General features: G+C 36.8%; 1 protein-coding gene across 1 annotated transcript in view; it reads right to left on the minus strand.

Annotated features, from left to right (window-relative positions):
- NKAIN2 (sodium/potassium transporting ATPase interacting 2) overlaps window positions 1-21,170 on the minus strand; it is a 577,016-nt gene that overhangs the window by 251,199 nt on the left and 304,647 nt on the right. Inside the window, exon 3 of the mRNA XM_086632102.1 lies at window positions 17,769-17,849. Within this exon, the coding sequence (XP_086488228.1) occupies window positions 17,769-17,849 (81 nt within the window). The remainder of the gene's footprint in view (window positions 1-17,768; window positions 17,850-21,170) is intronic.

Consider the following 21,170-nt stretch of genomic DNA (forward strand, 5'->3'; position numbering starts at 1 on the left):
TAAAGGGACCCATTTCTACAAGCAAGGCTTCAAATAATTCCACAAAGTGAACAGGACTACACATGGTGAACCATCAGATCAAGGTGTCTCACTAGTGCTGCAAGTCACTGGAGGAATACTGTGTTTAATGTCATAGTGGTGATGTCCTTTTCATGCAGGCAGCTGAAATCATCTTTTTTTTACAGTGGCAAGAACTGAGAGCAGAAGTTGAGGCAGAAGCTTTGATTTACAAGAAATCTGGGTCAGAGCTGAAAAATGGACTCAAATCGCCCAAGGTTCAGTCAGGTGATTTGAACTACAGCCATGTTTCTTTTCTGCAGTTAAACAACTGGCTCATTCAGTGAGCAGATGATATTTAATAGATTAATAAATGTTTACTTCTTCATGTACAGATTCAGATCCCCTAACATTTGCACATCTTTTATATTCCAAGTTCGTTGAAATATGAAAGCCCAAAACCCCTCAGAACTCATAGAATTACTCATATGTTGATCTGTATTTTGCAATGATAAATACCAGTATGTCTTTTTTACTAAATCTAATTTAACAACATTTTGGTGAAGATGGAAATTATCTGTGCATGCCTGACACAGTGTTGGTTTAGACACCGAATGCTTGCACGATGCATGCTCCATAACATGATTTCCATATCAATGAAACTAAAATCTTCTCTTCTATTATGAAATTGTTTTTGATGTGCAGAATTCTCAAGACATCATCATGCTTTTAGGGAAAAGACTTGACATTTTGAGAAGCCCTTGAAGAGTCTATGTCAGTTCCTGTCCTCATTTTAGTCAATGGGATAAAAAAACCCCCATGTATTAACTTCAACAGGGCCACGATTTCACCTGAAGTTTTCTGCGAAAGGAAAAAAAAAAAAAAAAAAAGCAGAACTAATTAAAAAGCTGAAGGAGCAACCACAGAGAATCAGAAAGACAGATAGACTTTTTTTTTACAGTTTTAGAATAGTGAGTCTGTATTCGATCCTGAGGTTCTGTAACAAAATTGTTAATCCATCGAGCCCTCTGTTCTTATGAAATTGTAAGATGAAAAAGATCCTTATATGAGCTTCCCAGAGCAATATCCTTCTTCAGCTGTGTTAGGTGAGTTGGTTCTGGCAGTTTTGGGGAGGAGGAGCAGTAGATTAGGACATACTTGTCTTCATTCTGGCTTCTGACACTGGGCTGTGTGATGTCACCCACGTGAAAACTAAGAAAGTGCATAAAGGATGTAAACAGCCATGCACCAGTTGCACAGCTCGTTTAAAACCTGTTCACAAAAGTATTTATCAGTGTTTGGTTGTTAAGCTGAGAAAGGTTTGAACTGGAAGGTGTGTATCCACTCCAGATTCAACTCAGTATTTTCACGAATTATTTGGGTCATAAAATTGAACACTGCTTATATCATGCAGAAGAAGGAGAGCAAACACTGCAAGAGGGCAGGACCGCAATCCAAATGATATCATGATATCAGAAAATTGAATAAATAATAAAGAAAAGAGCAAAGTACTTCCTGTAGGCAGGAGAAATCAGACAGATTGGAAGTAAGTAACATTTGGCTAAGGCAGAAAAAAAGGCAAAGAGAACTGCAGAAGATTGTAAGAGTGATTCAGAAATTAGAATCGGCATTGTAGTGCAGTGCAAAACCCAGAAAATCTGATATAGTAAAGCTTTAATGGCGGCTTTATACATAAAATACTAGAGGTCCCATAGGTCTGCTTACTTAGTGTTGTGAGGTCCCAGCTGGAATATCCTTTTTTTTTTTTGATACTTCATGCTACAAAAGCTACAGAATATATAGGAGAATTTAGAGGAGAACAATAAGAATAAAAGACCTAGAAAATATGAGCAACAAGGAAACATGAAAAATATGTATCTACTTTGCCTAGAGAAGAGCAAAAAATGAAGAATCTGCATGACAAAAGTCTTTTAATATGTAGATGGTATAACAAAGAGAATGTTTGTCCTGCTGTTCAGGAAAGGTCAAAGACATTCAGTAAAATCATTTTGGTTGGATACTAGGAAAAACTTCCTGCATGTAAAAACAGGCTTCTTAGTAATGATATGCAATATGTTTTATTAGTTCACAAAGAAACCCTCAGCTAACCAAGTTTTAAAGACAGATTAAATATTATTATCAATTTCTATGTGCAAGAAATCTTATAAGGAGATCTCTTCCATCTTTATGATTCTAATATTCTACTACAGGTAATTTAGCATCACCTAAGTACAGGAGCAAAAGAGACAGGACAGTCTTGACTCATGGGTATATCTTGCTAAATACATCAGCAACATATAATATGCAATTAGTTTATTTTTTTTTATTTTCTTTTCATACTAATGATAAAATAAATCATCATCCCAAAGGACTTTAGACTTAACATAGTGCTATGTGACTTTCTCTATATAAAATACAGGAGTTCCATATTTCTACGGATTAATATTTAATTCTAAAAAGTAAAATAAAACATTATTTGCTCAAGGACTTTCATATTTAACAGTTTGCCTTTTACCCTCTTTTTACCTTATCTAACATGTACCATGAAGCCCATCACAAGGAAAATACTACAGAAAAGAAACAGCCATTAATAAAAATATACCCTTAATTTTTAAGTAGGCTGAATATATATCCCTTGCTCAGTATTTGAACTTTTCAGATCAGACTTTTTGCTTTGAATTTTTCATGCAATCTTTCCATTTTTCTTGTTATGAGTGTCTTCTATAGTACTAATCAATACAGAGTCACAAATTCTTGACATTGCTCTTTGCTTTGAAGCATGCACTTAGTTCATTTGCCTTTTTAAGGATCTCAGTTTTTGAAATTCAACTATTCCATGCTCTGATCTGAAAGCCCGAATGCTTATTATTCGTTTGCATGTTGCTATGATTTTTTGTATAAGGTTTTCAAAACTAACTCCCATTGTTTCATGGACATGGTAGCAGGTTTTCAATTTATTTCATGTGCAGCACCACTGGCTTACTCTGAGACGAAATGATACTCAATGAAGGAGGAGAATCAAATAAACTATGCAACTCCAACTGAAAACATGCAGCAGCTTTTCCGTAGTTTATAAATGAAAACTTTACATTGCCATTATTTCTCCTTTCTTGAAGGTAAATTAATAAATGCAGGATTTTCAAAAAAGTATAATGATTTTTTTGCTAGGACTAAAATCCCATTTTCAGAAATTAAGAACAGACTAACCACTCAAATTACGATTTAGATGCAATCTAGGCTCCATGGCACCAGATTTTTAAATATATTAGAAGCTTGGTGCTAAAGGAAGGCATCCCCATTGTGCTTAACTACCATGAATTCAATGGGTGATAAGCTCTTAAGGTTGAATTCAGTTCATTTAACTTTAGCTCTCTAGAAGTCAGGTATCTACTCTGAGCTATGTTGGCAGTCTAAGCAGAGAAGCAGGGGATCTCCGAAAGGTTTTTCAGCCTATCACCACCCGCATCAGATAGGTGTTTAGGAAAAAAGGGGGAGTGTAATAGAAGGAGTGAGAGGAGACTGAAGAATTACGCATGGGAAGGGCCATGTCACAATGGGTGTGGAGGGTGGCAGCAGACAGTGACATGTTCTGCTGAGAAGGAGACGAAGTCACAAGATCAGCCTCTGGACTCACAGTCGCTTGCTGGTTTCCTTGAATCCGTGTTTTCATGCCTATAGCCCATTATCTTAAATAAATAGCAGATTATTAGAGTTTGGGTTATCGAAGACTGTCCTGGTTTTGACTAGGATACAGTTAGGTTTCTTTTTAGCAGCTAGAAGAGCTCTGTGTTTTGGTTTTAGTTTGGGATTTGTTACGAGAAGAATGTTGATAGCGTTCTGATGTTTATAGTTGGCACTGAGACATGAAGGACCTTGGAGCTCTCCATGTTTTTGCCAGGGTATAGGAGCACAACAGGCTTAGAGGGGAGCATGGCCGGGACGAAGGGTCCACAATTTCACTTATGATTCAAACTTAGACTTAAGATTGAGGGTCAAATTGGTCAATGAAATATTCCATATAACGCGACGTCATGCTCAGTATATCGATGAGGGTTGACCGGAAAGAAGGGCCTTTGCTCTTCCAGAGGCTCTCACTCTCAGACTCTTGGAGTTCTCTTTTCGGGCCTCTCACTCATCCGGGATTGCAGTGTCGGGACTTATCGGTTTTGGGATCATTTGCTGGGATGGGACAGGTGTTGGTGACCGGGTGGTGTGCAATTACACTATATTTGTTTGTATATATTATTATCATTATACATATATATACACACATATATTATTATTATTAAATTGCTCTTATCTCAACCCATAAGTCTGTTTCCATTTTCCCCTTTAATTCTCTTTCTCACCACCTGGGGGTGGGGGAAGGTGAGCGAGCGGCTGTGTGGCGTTTAGTTGCCGGCCGGGCTAAACCATGACAAAGACCTAAGTAATATCTAAAATAACTCTACTTGTAAGCAATTTGCCCCTCATGCTTGTAACAGTTTGCACTACCTCTGTATGAGACATGGAAAGAGATGGTACTGATACTTCTCCACTTTGAAAGCATGCTTCTTTGTGATAAGAGACAAGGGAGTACTGTCTTACACAGTACACACTGGTATCGGTGTACTTTCTACGTATTCTTTTTAATGGACACATTTTTGTGCCCGTGGAAAACAAATGAAAACATTGCTGAAGCCAAACAGAATGAGTAGAGGATCAAAGAAATTTCTCATGTAAACTCTCACAGTAACTTGAGTCTTCAGTGACTTTTCATGTAGAGGCACCTCCTCCTCTGCAGAATCTATCATTAATGCTACATACTGTTTCACTTTGAGACCTGAATCAGGATAAGTACTGTTATCTCCTGGAGATGCTTTGCCAGAAATATAACATCATATAAAGCCTCCATAGTCTGTTATAAGCTCCTGCTTGCACTATGTGGAGAGGGACATTTCTTGAAAGAATCCCAATTACTTCAGATTTGTACTTTACACTATTTCCAAGTGTGAAAACCAAGAGTCTGGCAATTATCATTACATTCTCATTTCTCTAGCAGTTGTATATGCTAATGAAGAGAAAAAAAACTAATTACATAGTATCATAGTCTGTTGTTGCTAAGCACTCCTGTAACCTCTTTTTCCAAACACCTGTCTAAGCTCATAACTTTTTCCTTTATTAAAAATTAAACCCACAGAATTCAGGAAGGCAAACACAACAGCCAGAACTTATAGTTTTAGGAAACATCTCATGCTTTGAAACCCATTATTGTTTGTCAACCATGAAAAATGCACAGTTAGAAGCTCAAAGCTTTCTGATTCTACACAAATTATGCTACATTGTATATCCTTGTGCTGAGTTGCAACTACTTATGTGATTGAAACCCTTTAAACCATTCACAAAGTCACTGATAGTATTTGGCACATAGGATAGGAACTATTCAAGACAGAGTAACTACAAGAAGATGGAATATTTTGGCACAACATAAACCAGGGCATCCACTATACACGAAAACATGAAACATATTGAAAATAACAAAAAAAAAAAAAGTAAAACAAACAAGAGCTAAGAACAACATTGCTTTTTTTTTTTGTAGAATTAAGGTCCATAAAAATAAAGAAATAAAAAAAATATATTAAAGAAAAAGAATCAGATGTAGAACGGCATATATGTGCTGTCAAAAGAAATGGTAACACTGAACAAATATATACATGTTATGTATGTAAATGTTTGTTTCTCAAAAAAAGTGAGTGGTTAGTTCCCTAGCTTAAGGAGAAGCTTTTCCAATTGGAGGAATTTCCTTCCAGTATTGCCCATAAGCAGTATTTCTTCCGTGACTAATTTGAACACCTAGGATTGACTGCAGTTGGGTAGATGCTAGTGTTCACAGATAACCTTTGCATAACCCAAACACCAAGTTTACATTATTCTTATGTGAATACTTCTGTAATATTTTTATATTGTAGATTATCTAGATTATATCTGCAATATATTTTAAAAGTTTCATTAAAATTTATATTATGATGTCATATGAAAGAACAAATGCACCTACATAAACATGATATTGAATATTCTAATGAGGGAAAAAAAGTTTTAAAAACTTCCTTAATTCAAACGTTAAGAGAAGCAAATCAGTTCCACTTGCTTAACTTCTCTACCTACTGCAAATCAATCCCCATCGCTGCTGCTGCAGGACAGATGTCTTGTACTGGAGTTTTAGGAACTGTGGGAAAACTATGAATCAGGTGCATGTGGTTACAACGGGCAGCAAAGTACAGAATTAAAACATTTAGTGTATTCTGTAAGTGGCAATTAAAGAGAAATACTTGAACGAGACTGCACTCCAATACAGCGTTTCCTTTAACTTCCAAAGCAAAATAAAACTTGCCAGTTTAGCCAAAACCGGCTAGAATATATTTGGATGTGCTAAGCATCAGAGGAATGGGCCAGTGGTGAGCAAAGCCGAGATTAAAAAAAAGCATTCAGCTTTAATAATCTGAGGGAGGAAAAGAGAGGAGTGACAAACATAAACTTGCCAAGAAATGAGAGAAAGAGGAAGACAGAGATTGCTGTGTGCATCTGATTGGAAGTTATAGACAGGACCCTTATATAGACAGGGGGAGACCTTCACTTTTAAGATATGGTCAAAAGCCTGACAAATCCAACATTTTTTTTTTTTTTTTTTTTTCATCTGAGTAGTGAGGTGCGCCTCAATTATCTGTAGAGGAGGAACTATTTTTTTTTCACACAGTTTTAAGCACACTGATCTTACTCTCCCTTTACATTGCAAACAGCAGTTTTGTACAAAAAGGTTCATTGGCAGTTTAAAGATACTGGTGAGATACTCAGGCACGGCACATTACTTATCACCTCATTACTGTTGAATTAGACAACTGTTGTAGCATGGAAGAAAAATAGGCTGAGTTACACTGTGGCCTGCTGAAGAACAGGCTTTTAGAATGAAACCTACAATAAACCACACTTTTGTTCAATTCGTAAGGATATTTAATCAATCAAATCCTATCCTCAAAACACAGAATCCAATTTCTACCCAAACAGGCGTTTGTGGTAGTCTGATAAGTGGGATATAATGCCAAAGCACAGCAGTCTACTCCTGAATAGATAGGATGCCCCTTAAAATTAATGTCATTGAGATAGCAGCAGCAAGTTTTCTTGAAAACATCAACACTAGAGCGAACTCATACTCTGGGGATAAATTCACAAAAGTAATAATCGAGTCTAGTGGATAATTAGAAAAGGAGAACAAATATTTTTCATAGTTAGTCCTTCATTCCGAGCATATGGAATCAACAAAACAAAACAAGCTGAGAGTGTGCTGTCAGCTGGAGTGTGACAGCACTGAAGTCAACAAGGCTTTGCCAGAGAACAATTTTTCTGGTTTATTATGGACAATTAATAAAAATTCATCATCAAACCCTACAAAGTTATCAAAGTTGACAGTACTTAATTCACTTATCCATATACCACAGATTGCTGCCTTTCAGTAGCAGTCTTGGAAACATTCCTTTCATTGGAACGAGAAAAGAAGAAAATGACAAGACAATATTACTAATACTTAAAATTAATTACGCAGTTTTGAGGTAGCATTTTTACAGGAGGAAAAAATAATTTCTTTTGTATCCTGAATAGCTAAATTGTACCATATTTCTGGAAATATCTGTCTATATGTTTAAGTAGATTTATCCAGTGAGCGTAAATTCTCTTGGGGTGCAGAAAGCATAGCATGGCTCTATAACTAGGGTAGACATTCACTTTGAAAAATTTGTGACAATTTAAACATAATACTGCCTCCTTAGCTTTTATCAGTGTCTTCTCTAGGAGCTACTCACCTGCTCCAGAGCAAAGTTGGGTTTGCATGGAAGAACGTATTTTACGTGGCTGCTAGGAGTGGCTTAAGATACACCTGTGTATTTTAGCCCAGAGATAGACCAGGAATGTTCAAGGTGCTTCAGTCCTCAGGCAGGGCCATGGCAGTGGGACCCTCCAGCAGAAGGGCAACTGCAAATACTGAGCATTATAAGATGATGAACCACTGTAAGGGATGATTAGCCACCGCAGCCATTTTCAGTGCATGGCCTTATGGTCTGTGAGCTCGCTACTACCACCGCGGTGGGGAGAAAGGAGTACGGTAAAAATTACACTGCATTGCTTGTTGGCTGCACTCACACCATTCTATGGGATGCGGACAATATTGACCAGGATCAAAAATGGAGAGTGCTTCACAGCTCACGTTGCTTTCTCAGGTTCATTAAATGCTTATTCATATGTGAAAAGATGCTGAAGGCAATATAGAATTCTCATTTCCTATTGGATTAACACTGGAATAATTTTCAGTGACATAAGGATCAGAATGGTTTCCTTCAGAAATGCCAAGCAATACAAAGCTCCTTAGAAATTGCATGGGCTTAGTGTTGCCTTGAAATTTTCTGGTAGACCCTAGTTCACAAGATGGAGCTTATCTGAGAGATTATAATTAGATGGTCAATTATTTATTTATATTTAGAGGACAAGTAATTGTGGAGAACGTATATCCCAGCCATTGCGCCTACAGCCCTGAGCAACCTGATCTAGTTGGAGATATCCCTGTTCCTTGCAGGGGGGTTGGACTAGATGACCTTTGAAGGTCCCTTCCAGCCCTAACCATTCTATGATTCTATGATTCTATGATACATTTAGAACAACAAATTATTAAGGACTATCTTAGAGTATAGCATATGCATTCAAAAAGAATAAATAATGAAACAAAAAGCTGACAGCCTACGACAGTGAAATTTAACTCGGTTTTAAAAAGCAGAACATATTTTGGTATATTTTCATACTTTCACAAAAGATGAGCGGGTTCTCTGACAGAGTGTCCAGCTTTCAACTATGGTAAATAATGCTTCAGCCCTTGTCCATAGCTGATTTCAGAGACTGATTTATAGGAAAGGTCTTGTCTGTGAGAGGCATAGACAACTCCCCAGAAGAGCTGTCATAGCAAACACATGTTCTGAAGCTGTGATCTGAGCGTTTGCTTCACTGGAAAAAAATTACGTTCTGATTTTTCATTTTAAGCAAAATCAACAGTTTTGCCCCCAGTACTTTAAACAATTGGTGAAATGCTAGCAATGGTGCACCATAGCATTCCAAAGTTATTTCCTTACGGCGGGGACCAGGAAATGCTACCCAATCAAAAGTAGGGTTTGTGTCAGTTATCTATTCCTCCTCACAGGGATGAGAACATAGGGAAAACTTGATGAGAAAGTTCAGAAAATCCAGACTTCATGAAGAATTTTGACAATATAACACTGGTTTGCACTCTCCCTGCAGTGTCCTACTTGCTGGTTCCCACTTCTTATTCTGTTTCATCACATACTAAGACTACACTCCATTTAAGACAGGCTCTATTTATATGTCTAGGGCTCATAGTATAATGGCACCCTGATATCAAATTGGGGCCACTAGATGGTACTGCAATATAATTAATAAATATCAAAAAGTAATCTCATAAATATATCTGTTTTTTCTCCAATGTCTTGGCTGCAGCATTTGAAAGACTTGCAGAAATATTCATGACTCTGCCTTTAGATATATACTAAAACCTCATGTGACTATAATATACGCGGTTGTAAGGTATATACTAAAATGTATCTTACTGATCTCAACAGCATAACTAAGGTACCTAATACTTAGGTACACACATACATGGTATTTATACAATATGTACACTCATATGCAAATTATTATATGTAATTATCATCTGATCAGTCACTGCACTTAGTCATTTTCATGTGTTCCTGTACTCAATGCATAACTATTAGATTATGGGAAATGTGTGCATATATAAATCAATATGCAGATGTATGTTTATTCATGAACTCAAAATATATCTCAGTTTTCAAAGACAAGCTTTGTACAATAAGCAAAATCTATACAACCATATTTCATATTTTTCTGTATTTTGAATGATTTCCTATCACAATTTGCTTCACCATTAAAGAGATGAAAAATTCCCCTTTTCTCTAAATGTTTTCCACCATATGCTATGTCTAGAGTAATAAACAGTTTAAATTTTACAATCAGTTATCTTCTAGCTGGTAAAGATCTTGAGGTTTAAAAATTGCTGCAAAACTAAATTGTCTGAAACCATAAGCATGCTTAATAGTATCTGCCCATGAAACTACCCTCAGAATAACCTAACACTGCTGGTTGCCAGCACTATTTTCAATTTTCATCTGTTAGATATATGATCAAGCATGTCAAATCTGCCCTGAGTAATAGAAGTGAAAAAATAAAGTAATTTACTTAAAACATTCTGATAGCTATTTATCTGAAAACCCTGGTCAGATTTACCGCTCAAAGGCATTTACCTACAAAGTTAACCAGATGCTTTGAGTTGAAAACTAATTTAATTTCTCTGTTATCTTAACAGGACATCTGTTAAAACAACATCCAAGGAAAGTAATATGTTTAAAATTAAACATCCTGCAGGTTGTTTTATTAGAGTATGTGCAACATTGACATTTAACTGTTAACGACCACCGCCTTACAAAAATAATTAGTAAATGTGGAATCAAAGCAGTATAACGATAACACTAACGGACATGAAATAATGTAGAATGAATGTGTAACTGGTGTAAGTTCAGTCCTGTTGCCAAGCTCATTGCTTTGCTACAGCTGAGTTATACTGAACATGAATGAACCATTTCTTTTGTTTCCTTCTTTCACCAGCTTCATCTAGCTATCAAACTGTCCCTTTAAAATTAGAGTATATTAGCTGTAAAAAGTGTTCAGCACTCACAGCCAGCATGTTTTTTAAGCATCATGAGTGACAAGCTATGCAAATCATATCCCCAAGTAATTTGCATTATTGCAGCTAATTTGCATATGGATATAAACTGCATTTCAGACCAACTAGGTATCAATCCAAGCAGTGGCACATGAAAGTCATATGCACAGGTGGAGGTGTGCTTCTCAATGTTGGGATATTCAAGTAGAAAAATACTAGCCTGTGCTTTTTTCTGGCTGGTCCTTATAACTTTGCTGGACAAGATGGTGGAGACAAATGGAAATAGTAGGAGGAAACAAGGGCTCCATATTTCCTCCCAGCCCTTCCATTTATCCCCGTCAGCAATGCAGGCCTGATGTTAATTTGTCTGTTGGCAGGAAGTGCTAAGGCTACTGGGGTCTCTGCTCTTGTGACACCCCATCTGGAGTACTGTGTTCAGCTCTGGGGTCCCCAACACAAGGACATGGAGCTGCTGGAGCGGGTCCAGAGGAGGGTCATGAAGATGAAGCAAGGGCTGGAACACCTCTCCTATGAAAACAGGCTGAGAGAGTTGGGGTTGTTCATCTTGGAGAAGACTCTGAGGAAACCTTCTAGCAGCCCTCCAGTACCTAAAGAGGGCTTACAAGAAAGCTGGAAAGGGACTTCTGACAAGGGCATGTAGTGATAAGCCAAAAGGAAATGGCTTTAAACTGAAAGAGGGTAGATTTAGGTTAGATATAAGGAAGAACTTCTTCACTCTGAGGGTGGTGAAGCACTGGAACAGATTGCCCAGAGAAGTTGTGGATGCCCCAAGGTAGGTGGTAGTCCCCAGGGTGGACTTACCAGTGGTGAAAGTTGCTAATGGATGAATGTCAGCTGTGGGTGGATTTCTAAACTGCTCATTTCCTCCTTAAGATCTTTTGCATCAAGTCTTCTCTCATAGTCCTATCTGGTTGCTGAGCCTGGCTGGAGGCAAGAGAATGCACTAGCCATATCCTGCAGTCCCTCCTGGCCTTACTTTACTATGAACCATGAGTATGAGTACGAAAACACTGTTTTTAATCACAGTACACATTGGCAGTTGGGGAATCCCACATACGTGATTTCTTACATTTGTCTTTATTACTCTGCTTTCATTACGTGGAAAACAGTCAAACTTGCAGTTCAGCTACAGAGTGGGTAATACTTGCAGATAATAAAACAGTAGCAAGCTCTTCCTAAAGCTTCATTTCTCCAGTAGTTCCTCTGCACTCTCAGAGCTGTCTCTCTTCCCAGGGGTATTCCCCAGCAATGCCGTTATATTGCCTTCCTCCTGCTCCCTATCAATTACTGGGAGACTTCACCAAATTTGAGTTAACCTTGATTCATACTTAGCATGAAAGGGGAAGAGTGACACATTTTCAGCATTTTTTGACTGCAAAGTTTACATGCAATGTTTCCAGTATTTCCCTAAATATAATATCAGACAACTTAAATATTGATATAAATTGAATTGTCTTGAAGTAAAGGATTCTAATTATTTTTAAATGCGTTATTATTTCTTCCAGATAACAAGGATAACCTTCATCTTTCCACATTTTACTTAAGATGATATATAGCTTTACATATATGTGAAGACTCTTCATTTTTCTTCCTCAGAAAAGCAGGTAAAATTGTAAAAAGCAAACTGATTATTTATTACATGATAATTACCTTTTTTCTTGTGAGGTGCAACAAGCTGTGTGAGGTTGGAAATAGGAATTCAATTGCAGAAAGGACAAAAAGAAAGCTGAAGTACTGAACTTAAGTTAAAAGCCTAAAGAGGGTGTTAGAAAAGATGGAGCATAGCTCTTCTTGGAGATACACAGTGAAAGGACAAGAGGCAATGTCACAGATTTCAGCAAAGGAAATCTCAGCTGCATATCAGGAGAAAATTTTTTGCAATGAGAGTGGTTAAGTAGAGAGGTTGTGACATTTCCATCCTTGGAAATTTTTAAAACTTGACTGGCTAAAAATCTGAGAAACTCGATCTAAATCTGAATTTGGTGCTGGTGCTGCTCTGTGCAGAAGACCTTGAGAGGTCTCTTCCAACAGAAATTATTTTGTGATTTTGTGAGTCTAAGTTATCTTGTATGTGCAGATATTCGGGGTGGGTAGGAGAAAATGTGTTCAGAAACATTTGATTTCCTTTAAAACTTCTGGCAGAAAACAACCTGATTACATGTTTTTCTTTAGTTTACATTTTAATAGCTATGATACATTTGATTCTTTGTATCATATTTAATAATTTCAATTTTAAATAGTTGTATTTTTTAAATCTTTCCTATTCTGTCATGTTCCCCCTGTTGCAGCTCAGGACAATATAGGAAAGGAATTAAACTCATTTGAATGCAAATAGCAACGTAAAAAAAAAAAAAAAACCAAACAAAAAATCAAACCATGGCTTGCAACTCAGATCTGTAGAATGAGGGCTCAAATCATGAGGAACTGCACTTTATCTACACATGGTGAGCTACGTACATACTATCGCCACTGTGCTTACAGTTCCTAGGTGCCACGATTCTGCACATAAGCTTTCCTAGTATTATTCTACAAGTTTTCAGAGCAGAAATGAAGTACAGGATTTACGTATGAAGTATATAAATTCATTATAGAACAGCCAATGAGGAGAAAAAAAAAAATATGTAATGGCCACGCATGATAATAAAAGCATAATTTCTATCTTTTTTCCTTGCCCCTTTATTAAGCTTTTTCTGACTGCTGCAATACATGGAGTAAGATCCAGTATGGCAGCCTCACTCAATTCCCAGACTTAATCCGTCACTATAACAGGCCATGCTGTATAGAGATTAAGGAAAGGATCAAGAAAAAGAAAAAAATACAGTTGTGACTACATAATTAAAAGTTATATGAAAATGAATGTACAAGGAGTGCTAAATTATGGTTATACAAGTAATGTTAATTCTGGCATTTCTTGATACTGGAGTGTTTGACTTTCAAACACCTAATTTTTGTGTCAAAAGACATAGAACTACAACCTTATGATTTAATATATTAAATGTAACCTTTGTATGTTAATAGGCATAAATAAGGAAGATGTCAAGAATGCCACACAAATAGAAACCAAGCCAATTTTGACAGTTAAAAAGAGTTTAAAAAGTGAATTCTTGGTCACATTCACATGGTACTGTAGGGACTACAGGAAAGCAATACTGGAGCTTGGCTAGGCAGCAGTGAGAGGAGAGTTCTTGTATCTGGTTGCACAAGTAGGGTGTAAGGAGGGCCAAAAGAACTGGCACGAGGCTGGGACTATGTGCAGCAAGGGCTGCTTAGGACTCTGAACCCTAGCTGGTCCCCTTAGTCCAGCACCCTAAGTCCAGCTTCTGCCTTGATTCCCAGTAACTAACAGCGGCAGCATCTCTAGACTCCCACACTGGTGATGGGACCAGTGCAACCTCAGCCATGTGTTTTTCACAGCGAGAAAATGGTTACTCATTTTTAAACTAAAAATGGGAGTTAGTAAGTTCTTGTTCTGCTTCTATTCTCCTTGTGGGATCCTTAGACATCGTTAGGGGAAGCTTTTCAATGCCTTGAAGCAAGAGGGCTGTTTCTTCATTACATGAGCATTTACAGCACTCTTTCTACTGAGGGTTTTTATTCAGAGGTTGCAGCTGAATCCCATAGATGTAAATGGGAGTTTTGTCTTAAGAAGAAGGTAAAAAATGCTAAACAGATTGTTTATTTTTTGTCAGGTTTTTTTTTCTTTGTTCCAAGATGGTTGAATCTATTTCCTCATGTCCTTTTTTTTGGGTATATTTAAACAAATCATTGAAATATTACATTTTCTCAGAGATGCCTTCTGTTATGTTTACTTCTTTGTTTCACTAATGTACTTCAGATGTGCCTCATTCAAGACAAGAGGTTATGCTTTTAGTACACTACTTTGCTTAGCCACAGGCCAAAATAAATATTACCACTCCTGGAACCTTAAAGTCCTATTTATGCTGAGTATGGTACTCACCAGCAACTCAAACAACACACAGACTAATTAAACATTATTGAAGAGTAATACTGAAATGTAAGTCTGAGAAGTGGGTTTTCTAGGCATTCATTCAGAGATTCACGTAACAACCAAGATAAGAACAAGTGATTGCAGTTCCTCTTTGTTACAAACCTTTGTTACAAAGCCATAAATATTCCAGCTTGCTCTGAAAGAGTTTCAGCAAAGACAACCGTGCCTCAAGGACAGAAAATACTTAGTGTGATGCCATTTTCCACAAGATATATATGATTGTGATGGTGTATAATGCAAACAGATTTCCATGGCTGTTCACTAATAATCCCTGAGCCTCCTCAATCTCTTTAGAGATGATTACCTCATTGTTCTAAAAATTTCTGAGTCTTTGCAGGCCTGTTTCAGTTTAGTAAGGAGAAGCTGTAAAAATGTCATGACCTCCACCCCCACACCTAAATAAAAAGGATGAAGCCAGCAAGCCTTTTGTAATAAGGTATATTAATTGAAATATGTCCTCTCCCTTATATCAGCAGGTGATGATGGAAAAATTGATATTACATACACATAGAATAAAAGCTGTTCTCAAAACTTTAAAAAAAAGCCTTTCTTTTATTTTATTTGGTAGAAAGCTATAAATTATACATATAAAAATAAACTATACCCAGTTGAACTATTATTAGGCTGTAATTTTAACCTATCAATTCCTAAAGCCATGCTGTGCAGGATCCTCTCTCATAGTTTACAACCTCAGAGGCATCCCTCTGGTACTTACCTAAAGGTTATTTTTTATTCTCTATTTAGAACCGATTCAGAGCCAGAGCTTTTTTCAAGGTTCTATGTGCCATTCCAAACACAAAAAAAATACACAGGAGTATCATTACAGATTTGAAGTTGCAGTTGTTCCCAGATGAAAATATAAATAATAAAGAAGTTTCAGTGCAAGATGTATGCTTGTGACTGAGAGACATAAAAACTTAAAATGACCCATTTTGTAAGATACCTCCATCTGTAAAACAGTTGGAGCGTCTGAAGGATCTAGAACAGAAGGATAAGTTTTACCACCCAAACAGTTGGGTATCTGAACATTAGACATATATTTCTAGGCCCTAGATCTTGCAGAAGATTTGATCATATGGGGAAGTTTTGATGTACCACGCACAGTTAAAAGGGACAGGAGAGGAGAATTATGTACCATGCATGAATTAGACCTTTTGTCGATCTGTACCTATTTCTTAAATCCATTTTCTAGGAACTTTTCCTTTTCTCCCTATCTTTACCAAAGCTACTGGTGTGAAAACCAGCTGAAATGGAAGGAATATACTCTATTGGGTATTTCAAGGTAGACCACACCACTGGAACAAATACCTCTAAAGACAAAATAAAAATTTTAACTTCATCCAAATATAAGCCTGAACCAAACGGTTGGTTGGGAAACACTCTAGATGAGACAGACCTAGAATTCAGAAAAAAACATTCCCACGTTTAGATACTGGTTTTGACCCATCTTTATTCCAGCTAGCGCTTACTAGCGTTGTTAAGCTGGTTTTATATCCATTAAAACACAGTGCTCCAACAGCTGCTTCTCCTTTCTTCCCAGCCCCTTTCACTTCCCCAGACACGATAAACATCCCCACATTTACAAGTTTAGGAATGCAGGTGGCTGAAGCAAGCAGGTGGAAAGAGGGTGGAGTAGGTTGAGTATAATTGTACAACAGGTGCCAGGCTTGTTATATACATTAGTTCACTTAGCAATACAGAAAACAGTTTAACCAAATAAAAGATAATATACGCAAGTTCTTTTATTTACTGTGTTTTTGCCAAGCTTTTAATGAGATTGGGCCTGTCTGAAGGCATAAAACCCAGGAAGTGTAACATTTTACCTGCAGAAAATTGCTTTAAACCCTCAGGAAATGAAATTCTGATCCTTTTGAAGTCTGTATCTTTCGAAGAAACAGAATACATGGGATGAAATATTCCAGTCTGTAGTATCTTTTGTACTTTGGGGGTGATTTGAAAGAAAATATAGGTAAGGAAGTATCTTTTCTTCACTTACTCTTCTTATAATTGTGTTTAACTTACAATTATCATAACATATCCATAACTCACAAAGGATCAGAGAATTAAATCTGTAATTTATGGTTGGGCTAAACTCCCTTTAATCAGGAATGGCAATTAAATATCTTAGTCAAGAAGAGAATGTGATCTCTTTCACATGTGGGATTCTCCTTGATGGTCAGTTTACACCATTGTGACAGCAATATTTAGACTCAGTTGAAGCTTATTACTTTAACAACATATTTTGTTACCACTGCTAATCTTTTATCCCATAAATTGCCTTCTGGGAACGTCTTAGAAAGTAGGAGTTTTGATTTAAGATGTTGGTTTGAGCCCATTACCAACTGCCACTTTATGTGTTATCACTTACAGTGTCAACAAAACCCTATAAATATGTAATTCTTGGGAAAACGTATTTTTCCTATGGATTTTGACTGTGTATAAGTGTTCAATCATAAGATTCCTACCAGAAGCACAAAGTTAAAAAACACTGCTGCAGCCAAATGGCAATCTATTCTGCCACCTCAGGTTACATTTTAATTTAATGAAAGACACCTTGTTTTACAATTATTATGCTGTTGTATGAGATCCCTGAAAGGAATCCAGATATGTAATAGCAAGTTAAATGGCACAAAAAATATTTGTTTACCCTTGAGATGATAATCTTTTGTATTCATGAAATCACTAATTAATGTCTCTCATAGAGGAAATTCGCATTGCATTATTACTGAAGGGGCAAAAAGAGGTAATTTTCTTTTAAAACATATATAACATTATCGTTGTGGGCATCAGAAGGTATATACTTATTACTGTCTAGATTAAAAATTTCTAACATACCCAGAACACTCCAAATTTCCATCATACTATCCTCATTCTAATAACACTGAGCGGATGAGTAGAACAGAACACAGCCTGTCAACTGGGCATGTTAACACAGTGCTGCTCTCTTAAATGCATCCAATGGCAGATTACCTTTGAAAGGTCCCCAGCCTCCAAATAGAAGCAGATAACAAATACGTTCCATGTAACCCAAAGGACCAGCCAGACAGCGTACTGCAGGGAGGAAGAGAGAAACAGTGCGTTAATAATTTCACTATCAACTGAGTTAAACTTAGATTAGACCATTCCAAGACAAAACCAGACTATAAATATGGTGCATACGAATAACAATATTATATGTAATAGAGAATCAAGAATGAACTGTTCCCTTTCACAGATACAATCTAGAGTGACCTAGTGAGTGCTCAGTCACGCCAGAAAATCTCTATCCGATAAAACAGTTGATAGATCTGACATTTGAATTCGGGACTAATCTGGATCTTTTATTATTGTTCAGATGGGGAATACTGCAATACCAAGAGAGGCATGTAGTATCAATTATATATGAGAAATGCAGAGCTGTCTATTCAAATGGTTATACGAATATAACTCACTAAATAATAACATCTAATTGAAGAAGAAACTGGATTCTGCAACACTTTGAATTTAGTCTCAAGAAATGAAACCTATATGTGTAGGTTATTTTGCAGTATTTCTACAATATATGGAGAGATTTGGTCATGACAGTGGCCTCTATCAATATATTTTGTCACATTTCAAAGCACGGTTTGTAATTATTAAACACCATTGGGGCAGACTGTATTTTAAATTGCCAATTTCTTGGGGTATTTTTTTTATGTTCTGTTTTGTTTTACAGTGTATAGAAGTATTCATGCTTAAGCAATATCTGTTCGTTGGTGGTTGTCAGACTTCTTATTCACGTATCTGATGTGAGTAATGGAGTACATTTTCTCTCCTTTTGTCTACTACTTTACTTCTTTTTTGTATTCATAAGATCTTATGTGCTAGGACTGGAGACTACATTTCCCTGCTGTAATGCTGGAGGATCTTGTATAATAAGGTTTGACCTGCTGTTGCTACTTTTATCTAATGCTTGTGCTTGAGAACTTCCCTTGACAAATTATTCCATCATCTAATAAACCTTAGGATCTACAACTGTTTTTCTAATGGCTGTTGTAACTATCCTCTAGCTGTTTACAATTGAATTCTGCATGTTTACTAATTTCATTCCACAGACTCATGGCACTGCATATGTGTGAAATACAGCAGAGACACAACACTATTTCCTACCTGCTAGAGCTGAGGGTTATTTCCTCCTTTTATATCACCAACCCGTTTCTCTCAAGTATTTACAGACTTCCTCTTGTTGTTTTCTTGTCCTTTCTCCAAACTGTACTCATCAAATTTTGTTAAACTACTTTTCCAAATCAGGAAACACTGCTTTCCGCACACCTCTGTTTATATCACCTTCTGAATAAGCAGACTGTACACTATCCATCCCTTACAAAAAATATATGACAAACCATTGTTTGTCAAGAATGACAGTCTCATTCTCTAAATTCAGTAACAACCTATGCAGGATTCTTCTTGCATTTCTTTTGGAAGTGCTGTTTTGCATCAGATTGTCTATCATTCAACACATAATTTTCTACTTAATCTTCTAGATACTGTGAAAATAATACATTTCTGCTCTTTCTCAGGGGATCTAAAGTGAGATTACATCCAACATGAGTAAAACTTTTCCTACTTTTATAGATAAGCAAGTAGCTGCTAACAGGCCTAGGTATTAGATAGACCACGTACAGATTTTAAAGAGTTATGATAAATATTGTTTTGATCCAATGGAAGCTAATAGAGTTTTGAAGGTTGAATTGCTTTAAATAGAAGTAATTTTTGGTAATTTAAAGCATACAGATTACATATACTTTAGAGATAGACAGCTCTTTCTGGTCCATAGATCTGGTCACAGATCACAGATTTGTTTAGGTCAGGAGGGACGCTCTGGAGGTCACCTGGTCCAAACTCCACTCAAAGCACGACCAGAATAGATCAAGTTGTGCAGGGATTTGTCCAGCTGAGGCTTGAATATCTCCAGGGATCAAGATTTCATGGCCTTCATAGTGCACATCTACTCTTAGAGCATAGGCTGCTCATAAAACTTTGGAACATAGTAACTTAATTCAGATGCATGGTCTTAACACATTCCTTTTTTTCCCCTAAATCTGACTCTGAGACATTGAGCATATCGAGCATTTCATTTTCCTGTAGCTTGCTCATGGCACAGCTAGCTTCGTATATAACATGGAGCATTATAACTACCAGAACAAGAGAAGGAAACATTAATTGTTATTCAATAATTTTAATTTGGCATTTTTTTCTAACTTTGCAGCATTTTAACTTGCTCAGGTTTGCCAATTATTTTAATATTTTAATGTTATACACAAGTATACATATAGACTGATGGAGTTAATACAAGCACTTTTTCTGACATTTGAAGACAATTGGATTTCTTAGAGTGAAAATTCTAGATGCTGCATTTAGACTGGTGTCCCAAAGAAATGAGACTTCAGCAGTAATATCCATGTGCGATGTCTGTTCCCTTGAAATAACTTCCATGCTCTTGAGCAATTTTAAGCAAACTGGACAAAAGATTGGAAGATTCAAAGATACCTTTTCACAAAAACTTTCAGGAAAATAGTCCTACAAATAGGAAGATATACTCTATTAAAGACGTCATACAAAGAAAGACTTACAAGATCATTTTTTATCAGTCAACATGAAGGAGAAAAAAATGTGGGAGAGAGCCATTGGAAACTAGATTTCATTAGACTGGCTGTTCATGGCACAACTTGTCACATTGTGTGTAAGCAAGAGCTGATTAAAAAGCTCCCTATGCGCAGCACATCCAGCAGAACACTCCAAGGCACTTTGGAGCTGCTTGTCCCTGCAGAGTGCCTTATGCTTGCATGAAGAACTGAAACTTCTCTTTCTCACTGTGTAGTCTCTCACCAAAAAAAAGACAAATTTATCTGACTTTTAGATACACTCTTTTAACAAGCATCTGCTGTTACTGGACTACAGATAAGGTTTAAAAATGTCTTTTAAAAGTATGTTTTAAACTGCTTCCATTCAAAATGTTATATTAAGTGTTTGCTGCCTGAATTCTGCGGATAAACACTGAGTATAATTGTCTTGAAATTCAAGGATGCTTCTGCTTCCCACTGCTTCTTATTTCAGATGCTTCAGATCTAGCACATCTCTTATCTCTGGATCACATGCAGTCATAAATGCCTCTTGTTGTCTATGTGCTTCAGCAAAATGTCGCGGAAATTCAGCTCTGAAGGTCTGTGACAAGGAACAAATCCCTCCGGTACTCTCTATTATATGTATCTAATTAGAAACACATTTTATAAGAGTTCTTCAAAGGGCTATAGCTGTATTTTTTTCTCGTGTGTGGGAGTTCAAGACAGCTGCATTATCTGACAGAAGCCACCTCAATGCTACAGCAGTCACATATCAACAAGACAAAAACTT

This window comes from Tauraco erythrolophus, chromosome 2 (assembly GCF_009769465.1).
Source record: "Tauraco erythrolophus isolate bTauEry1 chromosome 2, bTauEry1.pri, whole genome shotgun sequence".
Lineage (NCBI taxonomy): Eukaryota > Metazoa > Chordata > Aves > Musophagiformes > Musophagidae > Tauraco > Tauraco erythrolophus.